This window comes from Carcharhinus amblyrhynchos, chromosome 33 (assembly GCF_965287045.1).
Source record: "Carcharhinus amblyrhynchos chromosome 33, sCarAmb.v2.hapA, whole genome shotgun sequence".
NCBI classification, from domain to species: domain Eukaryota; kingdom Metazoa; phylum Chordata; class Chondrichthyes; order Carcharhiniformes; family Carcharhinidae; genus Carcharhinus; species Carcharhinus amblyrhynchos.
The window spans coordinates 4,449,224-4,470,680 of NC_137356.1; the positions used below are offsets into that span (position 1 = coordinate 4,449,224).

The following is a 21,457-nucleotide window of genomic DNA, read 5'->3' on the forward strand; positions in this document are numbered from 1 at the left end:
GATAGGCTTTTTTGTACTTTGACCACAATTGAAAAGTTTAAGCATGTTTTGAGACTAGGAATTGTTCTGCAGTGCAACCCTGTGGCCATAGCAAAGAAGTGCACCATTACCAATCCTGACTGATTCACAACAACAATCTGCATTCATAGAATACTGACACTGTCTTTTTATTCAGTTGTGGGACATGGGCATCACTGGCTGGCCAGCATTTATTGCCCATCCCTAGTTGCCCTTGGAGGGCAGTTGAGAGTCAACCAGAGCTCTGGCTCTGGAGTTACATGTAGGCCAGAGCAGGTAAGGACAGCAGATTTCCTTCCCTAAAGGACATTAGCGAACCAGATGGGTTTTTCGACAATAGTTTCATGGTTATCAATAGATTCTCAATTCCAGATTTTTTTTTAATTGAATTCAAATTCCACCACCTGCCTTGCCAGGATTCAAACCCGGGTCCCCAGAATATGAGCTGAGTTTCTGTATGAATAATCTAGCAATAATGCCACTAGGCCATCATCTCACTATACTGACTCTCTGACAGAGTATTTTACCTCAGCCCAGCCTCCCCTGCCTTCGCCCCATAATCCCACATTTTTACCACGCTAATTCCCCCAACCTACATGTTGTGAGATTTACCATGGCAATTCACCTAACCTACACATCATTGGACACTAAGGAACAATTTAGCATTGCCAATCCACTTCATAGCATCCTTACAGTGCAGAAAGAGGCCATTTGGCCCATCGAGTCTGCACCTACTACAATCCCACCCAGGCCTTATCCTCAAAACCCCACATATTTGCCTGCTAATCCCTCTAACATACACATCATAGGACACTAAGGGGCAATTAACCTAACCCACACATCTTTGGACATTAAGAGGAAACCGGAGCATGCGGAGGAAACCCATGCAGACACAAGGAGAACATGCAGACTCCACACAGATAGCGACCCAAGCAGGGAATCGAACCCGGGTCCCTGGAGTTGTGAGGCATCAGTGCCAAACACTGTGCCACCGTGCCACCCGTATCCTGGTTTCCCACTCAAAAGTTGACATAAGGAAGCATCTCTTCTCTTAGGAGGTCTTTAATCTTTGGAATTCTCTTTCCTGGAGAGGCTGGGTTGTTGAATATGTACAAAGCTGTTTCTCTCTACAAGGGATTTAAGAATCATGGAGAACAGGCAGGAAAGTGGAGTTGAGCCATAGTCAGATCAGCCATGGTCTTAATGAATGGCAGAGCAGGTTTGAGGGGCTGAATGGCCTCCTCTATTTTGAATGCTTAAATGTGGTGATTAGCATTTTGAGAAGTTAGGAAGGAAATGATTGCAAATGCCTGTGATTGACTGGTTAAGACTGCCTGAAATGACTACAGTCAAATCACACACACCGTCTATTTGGATTGTGGAACTTTGATATCTATTGATCGAAAGGGGTGAATGTCGTTCCCCCGCTAGCTTGTCTGCTGGCTTTCTGTGACCTCTGCACCGTGTGTTTGAACAGTTTAACTCACTGCCGAGCAGACAATGGGCCAATCAGAACCCCGGCAAATGGGTCCAATTAAAATCAACTTCACAATTCTGTCGGAAGTGGTTGAACCGTTTTAGAAAGCAGTCAGGATTGGGTGATGCATTAGAATCTGACTTTGTACTGGCTTGCTGATGAGAGGCAGTAAAGTTCAAGCCAATGACACACAAGGTTTGCAGATCGAACCAAACAACAAAGGGGTGACCAAAGGTCATTGCCAGACTCTTAAGGATGTCAAGCCAAGCGAGGACTCTACGCTGCCTCCTCCCCCTCCTCTTGCCGTTCTACCCATTCCTTTGGCCTGTTGAAGGTGAGCCATATGTCCTTTTGTAATCAAGAATGTTCTTTCATTGATACAACCTGTTACAGCGTAATGACAGCATGTCAAGGGACAGTTACCCATTCAGGGAATGAGCTGACTTAGTTCAAATATTGGGACGTTATCTCAACCTGGCGATGGTTTAATTCCCTGGAAGGTTTCGTTGAGGAGGTTATTCTGTGTATTGATGAGATCTTGACTCTTGCATGTTTAAGCACAAAAGCTGGAATTTTATTGCCCCGCCTACCACAGGAATCGGAGTGGACAGTGAGAAGGCCCGTTGACCTCGGGCAGGATTTTAAGGTTTCAGGACCAGCGACGCTGCAAAATCCCTTTAAAAAATGAACAATGTTAGCTCAGGGACAACTTAGCATGGTCAATCCATCCAGCACACCTTTGGACACTAAAGGGCAATTTTTATGGCCAATCCCCCTAACCTACACATCTTTGCATACTAAGGAGCAATTGAGCATGGCCAATCCACCTAAACTCCACATCTAAGGGGCAATTTAACATGGCCAATCCCCTTAACCTACACATCTTTGCACACTGAGGGGCAATTTAACATGGCCAATCCATCTAATTTACACATCTTTGGCTATCAAGGGGCAATTTTTATGGCCAATCCCTATAACCTATACATTTTTGGACACTAAGGGGCAATTTAGCATGGTCAATCCACCTAACCTGCACATCTTTGGACACTGAGAGACAATCTAGCACGGCCAATCTGCTTAACCTACACATCTTTGGGACACAAAGGGTAATTTAGCATGGCCAATCCGCCTACCAAATAAAAGTTTATTTATTCATGTCACAAGTAGGCTTACATTGCAATGAAGTTACTGTGAAAACCCCCCATTCGCCACACACTGAGGGACAACTTAGCATGGCCAATCTACCTAACCTGCACATCTTTGGACTGTGAGGGGGAAACTGGATCAGTGGAGGAAATTCATGTAGACGTGAGGAGAACATGCAAACTCCACACAGTGACCCAAGGTCGGAATTGAACCCGGGTCCCTGGTGCCGTGAGGCAGCAGTGCTAACCATGGTGCCATAGTGCTGCCTCTGACGCATCATTGGACAATAAGGGGCAATTTAGCATGGCCAATCCACCCAACCTGCATATCTTTGGAGTGTGGGAGGAAACCTTGGCATCTGGAAGAAGCCCATGCAGACACAGGGAGAATGTGCAGACTCCACACAGACAGCGACCCAAGGCTGGAAATCTAACCTGGGTCTCTGGCACTGTGAGGCAGCAGTGCTAACCATTGTGCCACTATGACCGCCCCCCCCACCCCCAATCTAGATCAGTAGAGAATAAATCCAATCAGTGAGGAATTGGCTCAACCTGTCATGACACGTGGAACACACACATAGAGGAGGGAATGTAGTCATCCTTTTATTTGTGACACTTTGCTGGCTACTCTGTTTCTTTCCTAAAGCCTTCTCTTGTTTGATCTTCTTCCCAGCGCTAGCAGACTATCACCTCAATAATGTTTTGAGCATCATCGAGGAGTTGGAAGGTCACGACCCTGGACTGACCATTCTCAATGTTACTGCTGCCCTGTGGGGACTGCGTACATCTGACCAGCATTACCATCACCTCCTGCTTGGTGAAGCCACAGAACCTCTCGCCGCTCTGCAATCTCTGTCTGAAGACCGGCGATCTTTCATTACATCTGTCATGAACCATGACATTGACGCCTCAGCTGAATCTGGGGTGGTCCTTACTCCAGACGGGACGACAATTGCTGTTGGGCACCTCATTGCGGGGATCGAAGCTGGATTGAAGAGAGCGGTGGACCTCCAGTATCCGGATCTGGTGGGAGACCTCCCAGCCCCAGTTGATAATCTTTATGCCCTAACTTTAGCCAAGGATATCGGGTTGGCAATCGTGGCTTATCACCTGAACATGAGCCAAGTGTTACTGGGGCCTGATGGTTGTTGGGACAATGTGACTTCTCCTCAGGTTTTCATTGGATTGGGTCACTGGACCCCGCTCACAAATGCTGTGGTCAATGGAGGCATGGATGGCTTAATCCTGGGGAACCTCTTATCAGAACTCCAAGCTCCGCTGCCCAAACTCAGTGCTCTGTTGAGAGATTACTACGGCGAGGGAAAGGGATGGATGGGTTTGAAGGCAAACAGACGTCGGATGAACTTTGAAACAATAGTTGACCTTGGTTTTTTGACCAGTCAGGTGATGAGTGCAGTTTACCTGTACAACCATACCGAGAACAATGCAATTCTCCGAAACCTCAACCGCAACATCCAGAGAAACATTTTTCAGCAAGGAGTTAAACAGTTTCATCAGAGCTTTATTGGTGAGTATACTATTCTAATTACTGATACTCCCTTGTAAGGAAAAATAAGTGGAGTGGCACGGTGGCACGGTGGATAGCACTGCTGCCTCACAGCGCCAGGGGCCCGGGTTCAATTCTGGCCTTGGGTCACTGTCTGCGTGGAGTTTGTACATTCTCCCCGTGTCTGCGTGGGTTTCCTCCGGGTGCTCCTGTTTCCCCCCACACTTCAAAGACGTGCGAGCTAGGTTGATTGGCCCAGGTAAATTGACCCTAGTATTGGGGGATTAGCAGGGTAAATATGTGGGGTTATGGGAATAGGGCCTGGGTGGGATTGTGGTTGGTGCTGACCCGATGGGCCAAATGGCCTCCTTCTGCACTGTAGGGATTCTATTTTATGAATAACTATTGCCTGCAAGGAACGTATTGGAAACGCTCCTATTTTGTAATAGATTCCCTGAGGCCACTTTCAGTTAGCGAATAAATGTTTCACGTACATATAGGATTGCAAAACAATTGAGAGAGGTTAAGAACTACCTATTGGCCAAAGTCTGCAATTGCATGATGACTTGTTGACATTGAAATAATGTGAAGTGTCGACGTGACTATTTACCGGCTGAATACTAAAAGAAAAATGTAACCAAAAGTTATGTCAACACCAAGTAAGGTTAGCTTTGTGGAAGTTGTTTGTATAGATTGGTGTTTTTTCCTAATATAATCGAACTGTAATCATTGAGCCCCCACAGTGTGAAGAGGCCGTTCAGCCCATCGGGTCTGCAGCAACTCACTGACAGAGCATTTTACTCAGGCCCTCTCCCCAGCCTGATCCCTGCAACCTCACACATTTACCACCTAACCTGCACGTCTTTGGACACTAAAGGACAATTTAGCATGGCCAATCCACCTAACTTGCGTGTCTTTGGTCACTAAGGGATAATTTAGCATGGCCAAACCACCTAACCTGCACATCTTTGGTCACTAAGGGATAATTTAGCATGGCCAATCCACTTAACCTAGACATCTTTGGGCACTAAGGGGCAACTTAGCCTGACTAATCCACCTAACCTGCACATCTTTGGGCACTAAGAGGCAATTTAACATGGCCAGTCCACCTAACCCGCAGGAAACTGGAGGAAACTGAAGGAAACCTGTGCAGGCACGGGGAGAATATGCAGACTCCACACAGACAGTGACCCAAGCCTGGAATAGAACTCGGGGCCCCTGGCACTGTGAGGCAGCAGTGCTAACCACTGTGCTACCATGTTGTAACCTCAGTGGTTGTCTGCTGGGCTGGATTGCCTCAATGCTGTGGCACTCTGAAAGTAATCAGCTGCATCTTAATTCTAAGTGATCTCGGAGCTTGCACTTTGATTACTGCCCTATCTCCGAGTCACACTCTTTCCGAGTGCGACTTCCTAATACGTGTGTGAGAGTCAGTGGCATTATCCCTACGGCTGGTGGAAAGTAGATTTAGAGTTTTAATTTAATTGCAAACTTCAATGACACTCAAATGTTTGAGCTTTCTTTTTACTTACAATGCCATTAGTGTTGAAACCAATTGTACAGGCACAGTCACTTTATAACTCAGGATAAAAAGTATCAACGCAGGGAAGGCACTGGCCTGGTAGTATTATCACTAGATTAATAATCAGCTAATGTTCTAGGGACCCGGGTTCGAATCCCGCCACGGCAGATGGTGGAATTTGAATTCAATAAAAAAAACCTGTAATTAAGAATCAACTGATGACCATGTAACCATTGTCGGAAAAACCCATCTGGTTCACTAATGTCCTTTAGGGAAGGAAATCTGCCGTCCTTACCCGGTCTGGCCTACATGTGACTCCAGAGCCACAGCAATGTGACTGACTCTCAACTGCCCTCTGAAATGGCCTAGCAAGCAAGTCAGTTGTTCAAGGAAATGGTGGCACGGTAGCACAGTGGTTAGCACTGCTGTCCCACTGCTCCAGGGACCTGGGTTCGATCCCCGGCTTGGGTCACTGTCTGTGTGGAGTTTGCACATTCTCCCTGTGTCTGCGTGGGTTTCCTCCGGGTGCTCTAGTATCCTCGCACAGTACAAAGATGTGCGGGTTAGGTTGATTGGCCATGCTAAATTGTGCCTCAGTGTCCTGAGAAGTGTAGGTTAGAGGGATTAGCAGGTAAATGTGTAGGGATATGGGGTAGGGCCTGGGTGGGATTGTGGTTGGTGCAGACTGGATGGGTCAGTTGGCCTCTGTAGGGTTTCTATGATCCTGAGAATCTATGAAACAGCTCACCCTCGCCTTCTCAAACGCGACTAGGGATGGGCAATAAATGCTGGCTCAGCCAGTGACACCCATGTCCCACAAATGAATTAAAAAAAACTAATTGATACTTCTGACGAAGGGTCATCCAGACTCTAAATGCTGGCTCTACTCTCTCTCCACAGGGGCTGTCAGACCTGCTGAGATTTTCCAGCATTTTCTGTTTCAGAATCCGGCATCCACAGTAATTTTGCGTTTATTGGCTAATCCACTTTTGATTTTTCTGCTGGATGTTACCCTGATATTTTTTGTCCTCATTAAGTGGGGTGATGTAAGCGTTAGGAAATGGTACATTCACCTGATTTTAGAATCAGTGCCAAAGGATTAATTAGGCTGGATAAACTGCCCCCTTTACGCCCACGTGCTACTTCCAATTCTTGCACCATCTGTCCTTCCATCAAATTAGTGCCAAGTTGAGGTTCTACCTTGCTGGATAAAACCATGGGTGTTCTCACCTTCCCAATGACGAGGAGAGACTGAGTTGTCCCAGCATCTGGTGCAATATAAGCGAGTTCAGATTCAGAAATACTTTATTGTCCGTGAAGCACATCCTAAGTGCCGGCACGGTGGCACAGTGGTTAGCGCTGCTGCTTCACAACTCCAGGGACCTGGGTTCGATTCCCAGCTTGGGTTACTGTCTGTGTGGAGTTTGCACATTCTCCTCGTGTCTGCGCGGGTTTCCTCCGGGTGCTCCGGTTTCGTCCCACAGTCCAAAGATGTGCGGGTTAGGTTGATTGGCCATGCTAAAAATTGCCCCTTAGTGTCCTGAGGTGCATGGGTTAGATGGATTAGCGGGTACGATATGGGGGTAGGGCCTGGGTGGGATTGTGGTCGGTGCAGACTCGATGGGTCGAAGGGCCTCTTTCTGCACTGTAGGGTTCTATGATATGATTCTAAGTTTGCGAATGGCATTAGCCAGTGAATTCAAGTCTTTCTTACTGTGTTGTCCGATTCACACCCTTTATTTGGAACGTAACCCCAGTGTACCTTTATTTCTTTTCCCCGCAGTCTGCCCTGCCATTATTCCTCGCTGTATGTGGGCTGCTAAACCCTACAAAGGTGTCCCAGTGAATCTGGTGCTCCCCCTAAGATTTGTTTACATCCACCATACCTATGGGCCCAGTCAGCCCTGCACCACCTTCCATCAATGTGCTGCGGACATGCAGAGTATGCAACGCTTCCACCAAGAGGACCGTGAATGGGACGACATCGGCTACAAGTAAGGATCCCAACAGGTCCTGAGGAATTGTGCAGAACCCATAGCACAGGAGTAGGCCATTTGGCCCACTATTCAGCTTAAGGTTTAATCATTAGATGTTGATTTGATTTGATTTATAATTATCATATGTATTAGCATACTGTTAAAATGTATTGTTTCTTGCATGCTGTACAGACAAAGCATACCGTTCATAGAGAAGGAAATGAGAGAGTACAGGATGTAGTGCTACAGTCATAGTTAGGGTGTAGAGAAAGATCAAGGTAAGGTGAGTCCATTCAAAAGTGTGACGGCAGCAGGAAAGAAGCTGTTCTTGAGCCGGTTGGTACGTGATCTCAGACTTTTGTATCTTTTTCCCGACGGAAGAAGGTGGAAGAGAAAATGTCCGGGGCGCGTGGGGTCCTTAATTATGCTGGCTGCTTTTCCGAGGCAGCGGGAAGTGTAGACAGAGTCAATGGATGGGAGGCTGGTTTGTGTGATGGACTGGGATACATTCATGACCTCTTGTAGTTCCTTGCAATCTTGGGCAGAGCAGGAGCCCCATACCGAGCTGTGATACAACCAGAAAGAATGCTTTCTATGGTGTATCTGTAAAAATTGTTAGTGTCACAAGTAAGGCTTACACTAACACTGCAATGAAGTTACTGTGAAAATCCCCTAGTCGCCACACTCTGGCGCCTGTTCAGGTACACTGAGGGAGAATTTAGCACGGCCAATGCACCTTAACCAGCACGTCTTTCAGACTGTGGGAGGAAACCGGAGCACCCGGAGGAAACCCACGCAGACATGGAGGGGGAGGTGCAGACTCTGCACCGACAGGGACCCAAGCTGGGAATCAAACCCGGGTCCCTGGTGCTGTGAGGCAGCAGTGCTAACCGTTGTGCCACCCAAAGTTTCTGCTCCACGTGACCCTCTTCCCCCTCTCCCGTTCTTCACCTCACCCCACCAATGTACTCAATTCCTTTCTCCCTCATGTGTTTATCTCCCTTAACACATCAATTATCCACTCTCGACACGTTGGCTCTGTTCTCTCGCCACAGATGCTGCCAGATCTGCACTCTCTGCTTTTGTTTCCATTATTTATTATATTTGTCACCGCTAACTTTCAGAATCTAAATCCCATTTAAAAATAAACGCACTGTTCCTGATAGGTTTCATAGCACCAGCGGGGGTGGGGGTGGGGGTGGGGGGAGCCGGGGTGAAATGAAAGTGTCGCTAATGTGAGGGCTGGAAGCTGGACCAATGCCCACTGCCCATGCCATTCTGAGCACAGCTAGAGCTTTCCCCACCCACTCTCACAAGGCTAAGTTCCCAGCAGCAAGAGCTATTAATTGCCATTTATATTTAAACTGTGGTTCAGCAAAGCAAGGGGGTCGAATGCTCTGCCGACACCCCACCCACTTTGCCAGTTCCGCAGTGTTTCCCCAGTATATAGGGTGCACCGTGGCACAGTGGTTAGCACTGCTGCCTCAGCGTCAGGGACCCGGGTTCGATTCTGGCCTGTCTGTGTGGAATCTGCATGTTCTCCCTGTGTCTGCATGGGTTTCCTCTGGGTGCTCTGGTTTCCTCCCAACTCCAAAAATATTTGGGTTAGGTGGATTGGCCATGCCTCTTAGTGTCCAATGATGTGCAGGCTAGGTGGATTGGCCATGCTAAATTGCCTCGTAGTGTCCAAAGATGTGTAGGTAAGGGGGGTTAGCAGGGTAAGTATGTGGAGTTACGGGGATATGGCAGTAGGATGCTCTGTCAGAGAGTCAGTACAGACTAGATGGGCCGAATGCACTGTAGAGACTGTATATAAGTTCCAGATTTAAAATAACTGGCAAAGGGGGAATTAAGGAGAAATGTTTTCACACAGAGGATTGTTACGATCCAGGTTGCATGACCTGAAAGAGTGCTGGAAGCAGTTGGAACTTTCCGGAAGGCCTGTAATTGAAGAGAACTCATTTTTAGAGTGATGGGGAAGGAACTAGGGTGTGTCCCCGGCTATACAGAAATAGAAAAAGAAAGTGATTTAGAAGTACAAGGGACTTCATCCTGAAAGATCTGATTTATATGAAAATGCTCTGGAGAGAATGCATCATTAAAATCACTGCGGGGAATTAACCCCAGATAATTTAAGTACATTTGTGGCTGAATTGCTGTGGTAATGTCATAATCACAATATAATTGTCTTAGTGATGGCTGAGGGATAAATATTGGCCAGGATGTCAGGATAACTCCGGTTCCTGTTCGTAGGGCAACACGGTGGCACAGTGGTTAGCACTGCTGCCTCACAGCGCCAGGGACCCAGGTTCGATTCCTGGCTTGGGTCACTGCGTGCGTGAAGTTTGCATGTTCTCCCCATATCTGTGTGGGTTTCCTCTGAGTGCTCTGGTTTCCCTGCACACTCCAAAGATGTGCGGATTAGGTTGATTGACCATGCTAAATTGACCCTTAGTGTCAGGGGGATTAGCACCTTAAATACGTGGGGTTACGGGGATAGGGCCTGGATAGGATTGGGGTCAGTGCAACTCGATGGGCTGAATGGCCTCCTTCTGCACTCTAGTGATTCATAAAATCATAGAATCATATAGCGCAGAAGAGGCCCTTTGGCCCATCGAGTCCGCACCAACACATTAGAAACACCTGAACTCCCACCTAATGCCACTCACCAGCACTTGGCCCATAGCCCTGAATGTTACGATGTGCCAAGTGCTCATCCAGGTACTTTTTAAAGGATGTGCGGCATCCCGCCCCCACCACCCTCCCAGGCAGCGCATTCCAGACCCTCACCACCCTCTGGATAAAAAAGTTTTTCCTCACATTCCCCCCAAACCTCCTGCCCCTCACCTTGAACCTACGCCCCCTTCGTGACTGACCCTTCAACTAAGGGGAACAGCTGCTCCTTGTCCACTCTGTCCCTGCCCCTCATAATTTTGTACACCTCAATTAGGTCTCAATAAGGGGGGGGGGGGTGCAGCTTAGATCAGAGTTGAGGAGGAACTTCTTCACTCAAAGGATGGTGAATCTCTGGAATTCTCTGCCCGTTGAAGTGGTGGAGGCTGCCTCGCTGAATATATTTAAGTCACGGGTAGATAGATTTTTGATAGACAAGGGGATTAAGGGTTATGGGGAGAAAGCGGGAAAGTGGAACTGATCCACTTCAGATCAGCCATGATCTTATTGAATGGCGGGGCAGGCTCGAAGGGCTAAATGGCCTACTCCTGCTCCTATTTCTTATGTTCTTTCTGCTCCAATAAAAACAATCCAAGCCTACCCAATCTCTCCTTATGACTTAAATTCTATGATTCTGATAATGTTCTGTGTTTTTTTTAAATGCCCATGTGTCAGTTGAACACAATTAAAGCAGCACCTCTGACAGTGCAGCACACCCTCAGTACTGCAACTCAGGGTGTTGGCCTGGGTTTTGTGCTCAAGTCTTGGGAGTGGGATTCGAACCCGAGATGGTTATCTGTCGAACCCCAGCTAACGTGTGCAATTGGGTTGAGTGCTAATTTCTGAAGCGGTCTTTGTAGTTTTGTGGCAGGTTCCGATGGATACATCTACGAAGGCCGTGGATGGCTCTGGCAGGGGGCTCACACCAAGGGACAAAACTCAAAGGGATACGGAGTGAGCTTCATCGGTGACTACACCTCAGAGCTCCCAGACCAGGCTGCAATCAAACTCGTGAAAGAAAATTTCCTGAGGTGCGCCGTGATGGACAAGAGAATAGTCAGTGATTACATCATTCAGGGTCACCGGCAATACAGACCAACCACGTGCCCGGGAGAAAGGCTCTTCAATGAGATCAAGACCTGGGCAGGCTTTAAGGTAACAATGTCTCCATTGGGTAATTCCCATGGACTATTTGATGAAGCGTTGGGGTCAAGATTAAGGCTGCTGTCAGGCTTTTGAATGGACCTACCTTGCATTAAGTTGATCTTTCTCTACACCCTAGCTATGACTGTAGCACTACATTCTGCACCCTCTCCTTTCCTTCTCTATGAATGGTATGCTTTGTCTGTGTAGCGCGTAAGAAACAATACTTTTCACTGTATCCCAATGCACGTGACAATAAGAAGACAAATCAAAAGGTTTGGGCCTCCCCAGTTCCTGATTGTATTCCCCCATTGACCCCATTAACCCACTTATAGAACCATAGAACACCAGAGCACAGAAACAGGCGTTTTGGTCCTTCTTGGCTATGCTGAACCATTTTTCTGCCTAATCCCACTAATTCCTGCACCTGGACCATATCCCTCTCATCCATGTACCTGTCCAAGTTTTTCTTAAACGTTAGAAGTGAGCTCGCATTTACCACTTCATCTGGCAGCTCATTCCACACTCCCACCACTCTCTGAGTGAAGAACCCCCCCCCAACAATATTCCCTTTAAACTTTTCCCCCTTCACCCTTAACCCATGCCCTCTAGTTTTTTTCTCCCCTAGCCTCAGTGTAAAAAGCCTGGTCGCATTCACTCTATCTATACCAGTGTTATGGTATATGAAGGGCGTAGATAGGGTGAACAGTGGGAAACTTTTTCCCAGGTTGGAGGTGACGAACAGGAGGGGTCACAGGCTCAAGGTGAGAGGGCGAGGTTTAACACAGGTATCAGAGGGACGTATTTTACACAGAGGGTGGTGGGGACCTGGAATGCACTGCCAAGTAGGGTGGTGGAGGTGGACACGCTGGGATCATTTAAGACTTATCTGGATAGCCACACGAGCAGACTGGGAATGGAGGGATACAAACGAATGGTCTAATTGGACGCATGAGCGGCGCAGGCTTGGAGGGCTGAAGGGCCTGTTTCCTGTGCTGTGTTGTTCTTTGTTATACCCATCATAATTTTATACACCCCTATCAAATCTCCCTTCATTCTTCTACACTCCAGGGAATGAAGTCTGAACCCATTCAACCTTTCTCTGTAACTCAGTTTATGTCGAAAGGTTTATTGAAATAGCACATGAACAAAAGAACATAGAACAGTACAGCACAGGAACAGGCCCTTCGGCCCACATGACGCCAAATTAAACTAATCCCTTCTGCCTGCCCTTGATCCATATCCCTCTATTCCTTGTATATTCATGTGCTTATCTAAAAGCCCCTAATGTATCTGTCTGCACCACCACCATTGGCAACACATTCCAGACACCTACAACTCTGTAAAAAATTTACCCCTCACATCTCCTTTGAACTTTCCCCCACTCACCTTAAATCCATGCCCCCTGGTATTAGACATTTCAACTCTGGGGAGAAAAATTGTGACTGTTGATCTTATCTCTGCCTCTCATAATTTTATAGACTTCTATCAGGTCTCCCCTCAGCCTCCGCCGCTCCAGATAAAACAGCCCTAGTTTGTCCAGCCTCTCCTTATAACTCATCCCTCTAATCCAAGCTGCATCCTTGTAAACCTCTTCTGCCCCCTCTCCAAAGTCTCCATATCCTTCCTGTAGTGTGGCGACCAGAATTGGACGCAATATTCCAAGTGCAAAGTTTTATAAAGCTGCAACATTGTTTCTTCAGAAGGAACTCTTCAAAATGCCCCTAATGATACAACAACAAAACTTACTCCAACTTATAAATCGAAGAAAGGGTTTATTGAAGAAACATCATTAGTCCAAACTTGGGGCCTCGTCCTGGGCCACCCCAAGCCTCCAATTCTACATAGTTCCTTATTTATAGTGAATCAATTGGTCAGCTGACTATTACATCACTCTGTGATTCGTTCTATGTTTTACTGGGTCAGCTGACCATTACATCTTGTTTCCGTTGGGTCACATTACATCCAATACAAATTTGTCACTGGTTACATTCCAACAAACATGACATCCTGACTCTTGTATCCAGTGTCCCTACCAATAAAGGTAAGCATGCCATAGGCCTTCTTTACCACCCTATCTACTTGTGTGACCACTTTCAGGGAGCTATGGACCTGAATCCATGAAGGAATGTGGTACTGAGTGCCTACTCCTGTTCCTCTCCACTTTTCTCCTTTCTTCTTTATTTTGTCTGCTTCTTTTTATTTCATGCTTCTCTCCTATTTGGGGTTGCCCCGATGCTGTGTGACCATTACCATTCCTCCTCCATCTCCTCTCAGTCACTCAATTTTTTTCCAATCCCATTATGCCTGAGTCACTTGCTATTACTGCTTTCCATCTAGGGTTAGATCTTCCCCCTTTCTTTCTTTCTGGCAGTTACATCTCCATCACTCACATCCTCACGCCACCTCTTGCCTCCTCTCTCTCTGCAATAGAGGACCATATCTTTTCAATCTTTTCTCAGCGACTGGGGCTGATCATAGAATCCCAAAAATGCAGAAAAAGGCCATTTGCCCCATCGAGTCTGCACCAACCAGGCCCTGTCCCCACAGCCACATGCATTCACCCTAGCTGGTCCCCCTGACATTAAGGGGTAATTTCGAATGGCCAATGCACCTAATCCGCACATCTTTGGACTGTGGGAGGAAACCGGAGCACCCGGAGGAAACTCACACAGACACAGGGAGAACGTGCAGACTCTGCACAGACGGTGACCCAAGCTGGGAATTGAACCCGGGTCCCTGGCGCTGTGAGGCAGTGGTGCTAACCACCTTGCCACCCTGATATTCTGGCTCTTCCTGCCAGCAGAATCTTCTGGCCCGGGTGCTGACGATGAGCTCTCCCGTGGGTATCCTGGCAATAAGGATTGGTATGAATGTGTAATTCCATTGGCAGTGGGGTTTGGGGGGGTGGGTATGCAGAGAATACTCCCCTCTGTCTGCAATGTTCCCACCATCTCCAATCTCCCTCTTCCTTTTCAAATGGGCCCAAAGCACCCACTGTATGTGGTTCAGTTATTGATGCCTTTCCTTTCATGTGCACTTTTTAGCTTCTACCCCCATCCTGCACTGAGTGATATCTTCCAACATTAGGCTGGGTTTAAATGTAAACATTCAGGAAGTGAGTGACATTGGTATTCACAGAATCCCAACAGTGCAGAAGGAGGTCATGTGGCCCATCAAGCCTGCGCTGACAAGAGTCCGCATAACCCTGGATATTTACAATGCTAATCCTCCTGACACTAAGGGGTAATATAGCATGGCTAATCCTAACCTGCACATCTTTGGACACTAAGGGGCAATTTAGCATGGCCAATCCACCTAACCTGCACATCTTTGGACACTAAGGGACAATTTACATGGCCAATCCATCTCACCTGCACCTTTTTGGACACTAAGGGGCAATTTAGCATGGCCAATCCACCTAACCTGCACATCTTTGGACACTAAGGGACAATTTACATGGCCAATCCATCTCACCTGCACCTTTTTGGACACTAAGGGGCAATTTAGCATGGCCAATCCACCTAACCTGCACATCTTTGGACACTAAGGGACAATTTACATGGCCAATCCATCTCACCTGCACCTTTTTGGACACTAAGGGGCAATTTAGCATGGCCAATCCACCTAACCTGCGCAGCTTTGAAGACTAAGAGGCAACTTCACATGGCCAATCCACCTAACTTACACAACTCTGGACACTAAGGGGCAATTTAACATGGCCAATCCACCTAACTTGCACAACTATGGACTGTGGCAGGAAACTGGAGCACCCGGAGGATGCCCATGCAGACGCGGGGGAGAATGTGCAGACTCTACACAGACCCCAGGCTGGAATGGAACCTGGCCCCTGGCACTGTGAGGTAGCAATGTTAACCACTGTGCCGTCCTCCCAAGACATTAGTGAACCAAATGGGTTTTTACAACAATCGATAATAGTTTCATGGTCACCATTAGACTTTTAATTCCAGATTTTTATTGAATTGAAATTTCACTTGGTGGGATTATGGTGAAAAGATTCTGAGCAATATTGACACCAATCACCACTCAGAGAGAATCATAGAAACTAGAAGCAGGAGCCGGCCATTCAGCCCTTCGAGCCTGCTCCGCCATTTATTACGACCATGGCTGTGGAATTCTCTGCCCAGTGAAGCAGTTGAGGCTACCTCATTGAATGTTTTTAAGGCGAGGATAGATAGATTTTTGAACAGTAAAGGGATTAAGGGTTGTGGTGAGCAGGCGGGTAAGTGGAGCTGAGTCCACGAAAAGATCAGCCATGATCTTATTGAATGGCGGAACAGGCTCGAGGGGCCTAATCCTGCTCCTAAGTCTTATGTTCTTATGGCTGATCATCAAATATCCTGATTCCCCTCTTCCCCCCCATATCCCTTGATCCCTTTAGTGCCGAGAGTGATATCTAATTTCTTCGTGAAACGAGACAATGTTTTGACCTGGTAGTGTGGCAAATGGAGAGATGTGGTATTTCTGCAGCAGGGTAGACCTCTCTGTGGCTGAGATGAGACCCATGGTGTGGACAGGATAGGAAGGATTTATTCTAACTTTCTGATCTGTGTCTCCCCCTATCAGGAGGTTGAATTATCCAATGGGACCGCTGCTGGGTTGTAAACCACTGAAGATCGATGCACAGAGAGATCACGAAGAAATTTTGAGACATGGGGAGCAACCCTTAAACAAGAAAGAGCTAGAAAGACACATTCACGCTTACATAAGTAATAAACATATTAATTTGAAAGTGAATTTGCCCCATTTATTGATTCTGGAGCACTCAATATCTGTTTACGATTTTTAAATTAGTGTACAGAGGAACAGGAGTAGGCCATTCAGCCCCTCGAGCCCACTCCACCATTCAATAAAATCATGGCTGACCTGTGGCCCAACACCATGTACCTGCCCTCAGCCCATATCCCTCGATTCCCCTGCTCAATAAAAATGTGTCTATCTCAGACTTGAACTAACAGTGGAACCAGCATCCACTGGCATTTGAGGAAGAGAATTCCAAACTTCCCCCACTCTCTTGGTGTAAAAGTGTTTTCTAACATCTCTCCTGAATGGCCTATGGCTCTAGGGCTTTCAACCAGTTTATCTTTATCCATCCTGTCCTTATCCCTATAAACGTTTTGTAGATTTCTATCAGATCATCCCTCAACCTTCTGAATTCAAGAGAAGAAAGGCCCCATTTGCCTAATCTCTCCTTATCATTTAACTCCTGAAGTCCAGGTATCATTCTTGTAAACCTATGTTGAACTCCCTCCAGGACTAAAGCAGCATTTACTGAATAGAATTGCACTCACATATTGGATAGAATGGACTCATGGATTCCTACAGTGCAGGAGGAGGCCATTTGGCCCATTTAGCCTGCACCCATAACAATCCCACCCAGGCCCTATTCTTGTAACCTCATGTATTTACCCTGCTAGACTCCCTGACACCTCCCTGACAATTTATCCTGGCCAATCAACCTAACCCGCACATCTTTGGAGTGTGGGAGGAAACTGGATCACCCGGAGGAAACCCACACAGACACGAGGAGAACGAGCAGATTCCGCACAGGCAGTGACCCAAGCCGAAAATGGAATCCAGGTCCCTGGCACTGTGAGGCAGCAGTGCCACCGTGCCTATAATTTCCATTGTTTAAATGGGAATTATACAATACAGAAGGAGGCCATTCAGCCACTAAGCCCATGCTAATCCTTTGAAGGAACTAATTAGCTTGTCCCTCGGCTATTTTCTCTGTATTCTTTGACTTGTGTCGCAGGAACAGATGGTGACAGATATGTTCTGGACTTGTGTGTGGAATTGGGAATAAAAGGGGGTGTAAAGGTTGGAAATCTCCGACCTCGCCCCGCAGCTGGGATTCTCCAGCCCCGCTGCCCTGTATGGAGTTTAGCCGAGCGCCAAATTCTCTGATCTTGCCGGCAGCAAGGTACGAGCGGGTGAGTTTGGAGAATTCTGACCATAGCCTTGGAACAAGAGCCAGGGGTAACGCGAGGAAGTATCTCCTCATACAAAGGGCTATTGGCAATCAGGAAATCTCTCTTCTTTCAGGGCTTGGGGTGAATTGCTAAATTCTAAATTGAGATTGGGAGACTTTGGTTCAGTAGGGTCATGGAATCAAGGTGGCAAGATAGTTAAGATACATAGAGTCATAGAGGTTTACAGCATGGAAACAGGCCCTTCGGCCCAACTTATCCATGCTGCCCTTCTGTTTAAACTCCCTAAGCTAATCCCAATTGCCCGCATTTGGCCCATGTCCCTCTATACCCATCTTACCCATGTAACTGTCTAAACACTTTTTAAAACACAAAATTGTACCCACCTCTGCCACTGCCTCTGGCAGCTCGTGCCAGACACTCACCACCCTTTGTGCGGAAAAATTGCCCCTCTGAACCCTTTTGTAACTCTCCCCTCTCACCTTAAACCTATGCCCTCTAGTTTTAGACTCTCCTACCTTTGGGGAAAAGATATTGACTATCTAGCTGATCTGTGCCCCTCATTATTTTATAGACCTCTATAAGATCACCCCTCAGCCTCCTACGCTCCAGAGAAAAAAGTCCCAGTCTATCCAGCCTCTCCTTATAACTCAATCCATCAAGTCCCGGTAGCATCCGAGTAAATCTCTTCTTACAGATACAGATCAGCTATAACCTTATTGAATGGGAGGTAGAGGACAATATAGAGGGGCTGAGTGGTCTTTATGCGCGGTTTTGGTCCCCTTATTTGAGGAAAAATGTACTGGCATTGGAGGCAGCTCAGAGGAGGTTCACTCGATTGATTCCAGAGATGAGGGGTGTGTCGTATGAAGAGAGATTGAACAGTTTAGCCGATACTCTCTGGCATTTAGAAGAATGAGGGGAGATCAAATTGAGGTTTACAAGATGATAAAAGGTCTGGATAAAGTAGACGTGGAGCAGATGCTTCCTCTTGTGGGACATTCTAGGACGAGAGGTCACAGTCTTCGGATAAGGGGCAGCAAATTTAAAACAGAGAAACGAGTTCTCCCAAAGGGTTGTGAATCTGTGGAATTCGCTGCCCCAAAGTGCGGTGGGTGCTGGGACAGTGAGTAAATTTAAGGAGGAGTTAGACAGATTTTTAATTGGTTGTGCGGAGAAGGCAGGAAAATATTAGAAAGTAAGTAGGCTTACATTAACACCGCAGTGAAGTTACTGTGAAAATCCCCTGGTCGTCATACTCCGGCGCCTGTTCAGGTACACTGAGGGAGAATTTAGCATGGCCAATCCACCCTAACCAGCACATCTTTCAGACTGTGGGAGGAAACCGGAGCACCCGGAGAAAACCCAAGCAGACACGGGGAGAACATGCAAACTCCACACAAACCCGAGGCTGGAATTGAACCTGGATCCTTGGCGCTGTGAGGCAGCAGTGCGAACCACTGTGCCACCATGCACGATCGAATGGCGGAGCAGTCTCAATGGGCCGAATGGCCTAATTCTACTCCTATATCTTTTGAACTTGTGAATGTTTCCTATGCTGTACTTTACACACCGCTAAAGTCCAGATATACTGTATTCTTTGCGGGGTGACCATTCTTGTAGGTTTTTTTAGTGCAATCTTTGTTGCCTGGGGATTTCAGGGTAGATTTTGTCATACTGCTGTTCGCATGAACATTGTTTGTACCTCATGCTATTCTTGACTTGGCAGTGTGTCAGGAGAAGTCGTGTCTTCCAACCTCTTCTCCGTCTAATTACAGCACTAACCACTTCCTGTAACATGTTCGACATAATCTGCGTAGATTCATAGCAAGTTGGAATTCATCAACCCAGAAAAACACACCGTTCTTTTTCACAACACGAATCTTAGTGCACTCTCTGATTGACTAATGTAGCAAAAAAAATCCCCAACTGCATTAGCAAAATTTGGTACAGAATCAGATAAGGAGATATCAGAGCAGATGTTAAAAAATCTTGGTCAGAGTTTGGTTTCAAGGAGTTTCTTAAAGAAAGGGAGAGAGAGAGACAGAGTAGTGGGAAGATTTGAAAAGGGGATTCAAGAGATTGGCAGCTGTAGGCGTGGTCTCTATTGGTGAGGCAACGGCAGGGAGAAAGGATCTGTCCTTCTATACCCCCTCTCTGGACTGCACAGAGTGAGGGTCTGTTCCTCTGTGCAGTACAGAGAGAGGTTGTGTAGAGTGGGGGTCTGTTCCTTTGTACAGAGCGAAGGTGTGCAGAGTGGTGGTCTATTCCATTGTACTGTACAGAGAGAGGGTGTGTAGAGTGGGTGTCTATTCCTCTGTACAGAGCAGAGAGAGGGTGTAGTGGAGGGGTGTAGTGGGGGGGTGGATTGGGGGGGTTGTTCCCCTCTACAGAGAGAGTGTGTGTAGAGTGGGTGTCTGTTCCCCTGTGCAGAGCAGAGAGAGGGCGTGTAGAAGTGAGGTTGTGTCACATTAAGGTTATGTGCAAGAATCCAGGATTGAAGGAGAACGGAGATTTTGGAGGGGGAGTGGGGAGGATTGGAGGAGATTACAGAGATGGGGAGGAGTGAGGCCCTGAAGGGATTGGAAGACAAGGATGAGGATTTGAAAGAGGGAACCAGTCCAGGAATGAATATTGTCAGTAAGCACAGGGCGAGATGGGTGAACAGGCACTTAGTGCGTGTGAGGATACAGGCGGAAGCAGACACTTGGATGAACAGAAGTTTACAGAGTGTGGGCGATGTGGCGGGGGGGGGGTGGGTGAGTGGTGGGACTGTGGGAAAAGGAAACATTGGAAGAATTGGGTTCAGATGGTTTATGTATTACCATGGTAACACCATACAGGGGAAGATGCTGAACTGATCACCATCAACCTGTCCTGGTCCCCCACATGCCAACACTATCGTTAAGAAAGCCCACCAACGCTTCTACTTTCTCAGAGACTAAGGAAATTTGGCATGTCAGCTACTGCTCTCACCAACTTTTACAGATGCACCATAGAAAGCATTCTTCCTGGCTGTATTACAGTTTGGTATGGGCTCCTGCGCTGCCCAAGACCACAAGGAACTACAAAAGGTCATGAATGAAGCCCAATCCATCACAGAAACTAACCTCCCATCCATTGATTCCATCTACACTTACCACTGCCTGGGCAAAGCAGCCAGCATAATCAAAGATCCCACACATCCTGGACATCCTCTCTTCCCTCTCCTTCCATGGGGAAAAAGAGAGAAAAGCCTGAGGTCACGTGACTCAAGGACAGCTTCTTCCCTGCTGCCCAATCAGACTTTTGAATGGACCTACCTCACATTAAGTTGATCTTTCTCTACACCCTCGCTATGACCGTAACACTACATTCTGCACTCTCTCCTTTCCTTCTCTATGAACGGTATGTTCTTGTCCGTATAGCGTGCAAGAAACACCACTTTTCATTGTCTACTAATACATGTGGCATTAATAAATCAAATCAAACTAAAAGGCACACTGTATCATTTCATTATCCTGCGGAGAGATTTATTCCACGCGTTTTCTGGACCTATTGACAAATGGAGAATAAGTATTTAGTTGATGGACTCTCGCCGGCTGAGGTTTATCTCAATGCTTCTGACAAAATTAAATTTATCTCCCTCTTAAACACCAACTGAAGAGAAGGTGCCACGTTGGTGAAATGATAGAGGACTAGAGTAGTTCATAAAGGAGAAGGGATTTTGCTTTGTCCTCCTTGTGGGGAGGGCAAGTGTTGAACTTTTGAAAGAAAACAATCCTCTTAATCTTCCGTCTGACTTGTGGTTTGTGATCTCCTTTGGTGTAGCTAAGTGTGTGAGGCAGCCTTCCTGCCTTCGCACCCTCCTTTACTTCCTTTTCAACAGATGTACCAATGCAATACCTCTCTTTTTTTAAATTAAAAACCCACCCACCCACACACAGACACACACGCGCGCACACACGCAGAATTCAGGCGGCGCCCAGAGGCACGTGACACGCCTTACCCGAGCAGAGGATTGTCAGATACGATTGACGGGGATTCTTGCCCCGGTTGCTTAGCG

General features: G+C 47.0%; 1 protein-coding gene across 1 annotated transcript; it reads left to right on the forward strand.

The window, feature by feature from the left end:
* The first annotated feature begins 1,727 nt into the window (after window positions 1-1,727).
* On the forward strand, window positions 1,728-11,557 carry LOC145360883 (N-acetylmuramoyl-L-alanine amidase-like). The gene is made up of 4 exons (XM_080216384.1): window positions 1,728-1,829; window positions 3,314-4,168; window positions 7,453-7,663; window positions 11,179-11,557. The coding sequence occupies exons 1-4, from the start codon at window positions 1,751-1,753 to the stop codon at window positions 11,555-11,557; spliced, it is 1,524 nt and encodes a 507-aa protein (XP_080072510.1). The 5' UTR covers window positions 1,728-1,750.
* The last annotated feature ends 9,900 nt before the right edge of the window (window positions 11,558-21,457 follow it).

What these genes read in the sequence shown, in the direction of transcription:
- LOC145360883 (XM_080216384.1), top strand. Translation starts at nt 1,751, where the DNA reads ATGTCAAGCCAAGCGAGGACTCTACGCTGCCTCCTCCCCCTCCTCTTG. An exon ending in ATTCCTTTGGCCTGTTGAAG is followed by an intron (nt 1,830 to 3,313) that starts GTGAGCCATATG and finishes TCTTCTTCCCAG; the next exon opens with CGCTAGCAGACTATCACCTC. An exon ending in GTTTCATCAGAGCTTTATTG is followed by an intron (nt 4,169 to 7,452) that starts GTGAGTATACTA and finishes TTTTCCCCGCAG; the next exon opens with TCTGCCCTGCCATTATTCCT.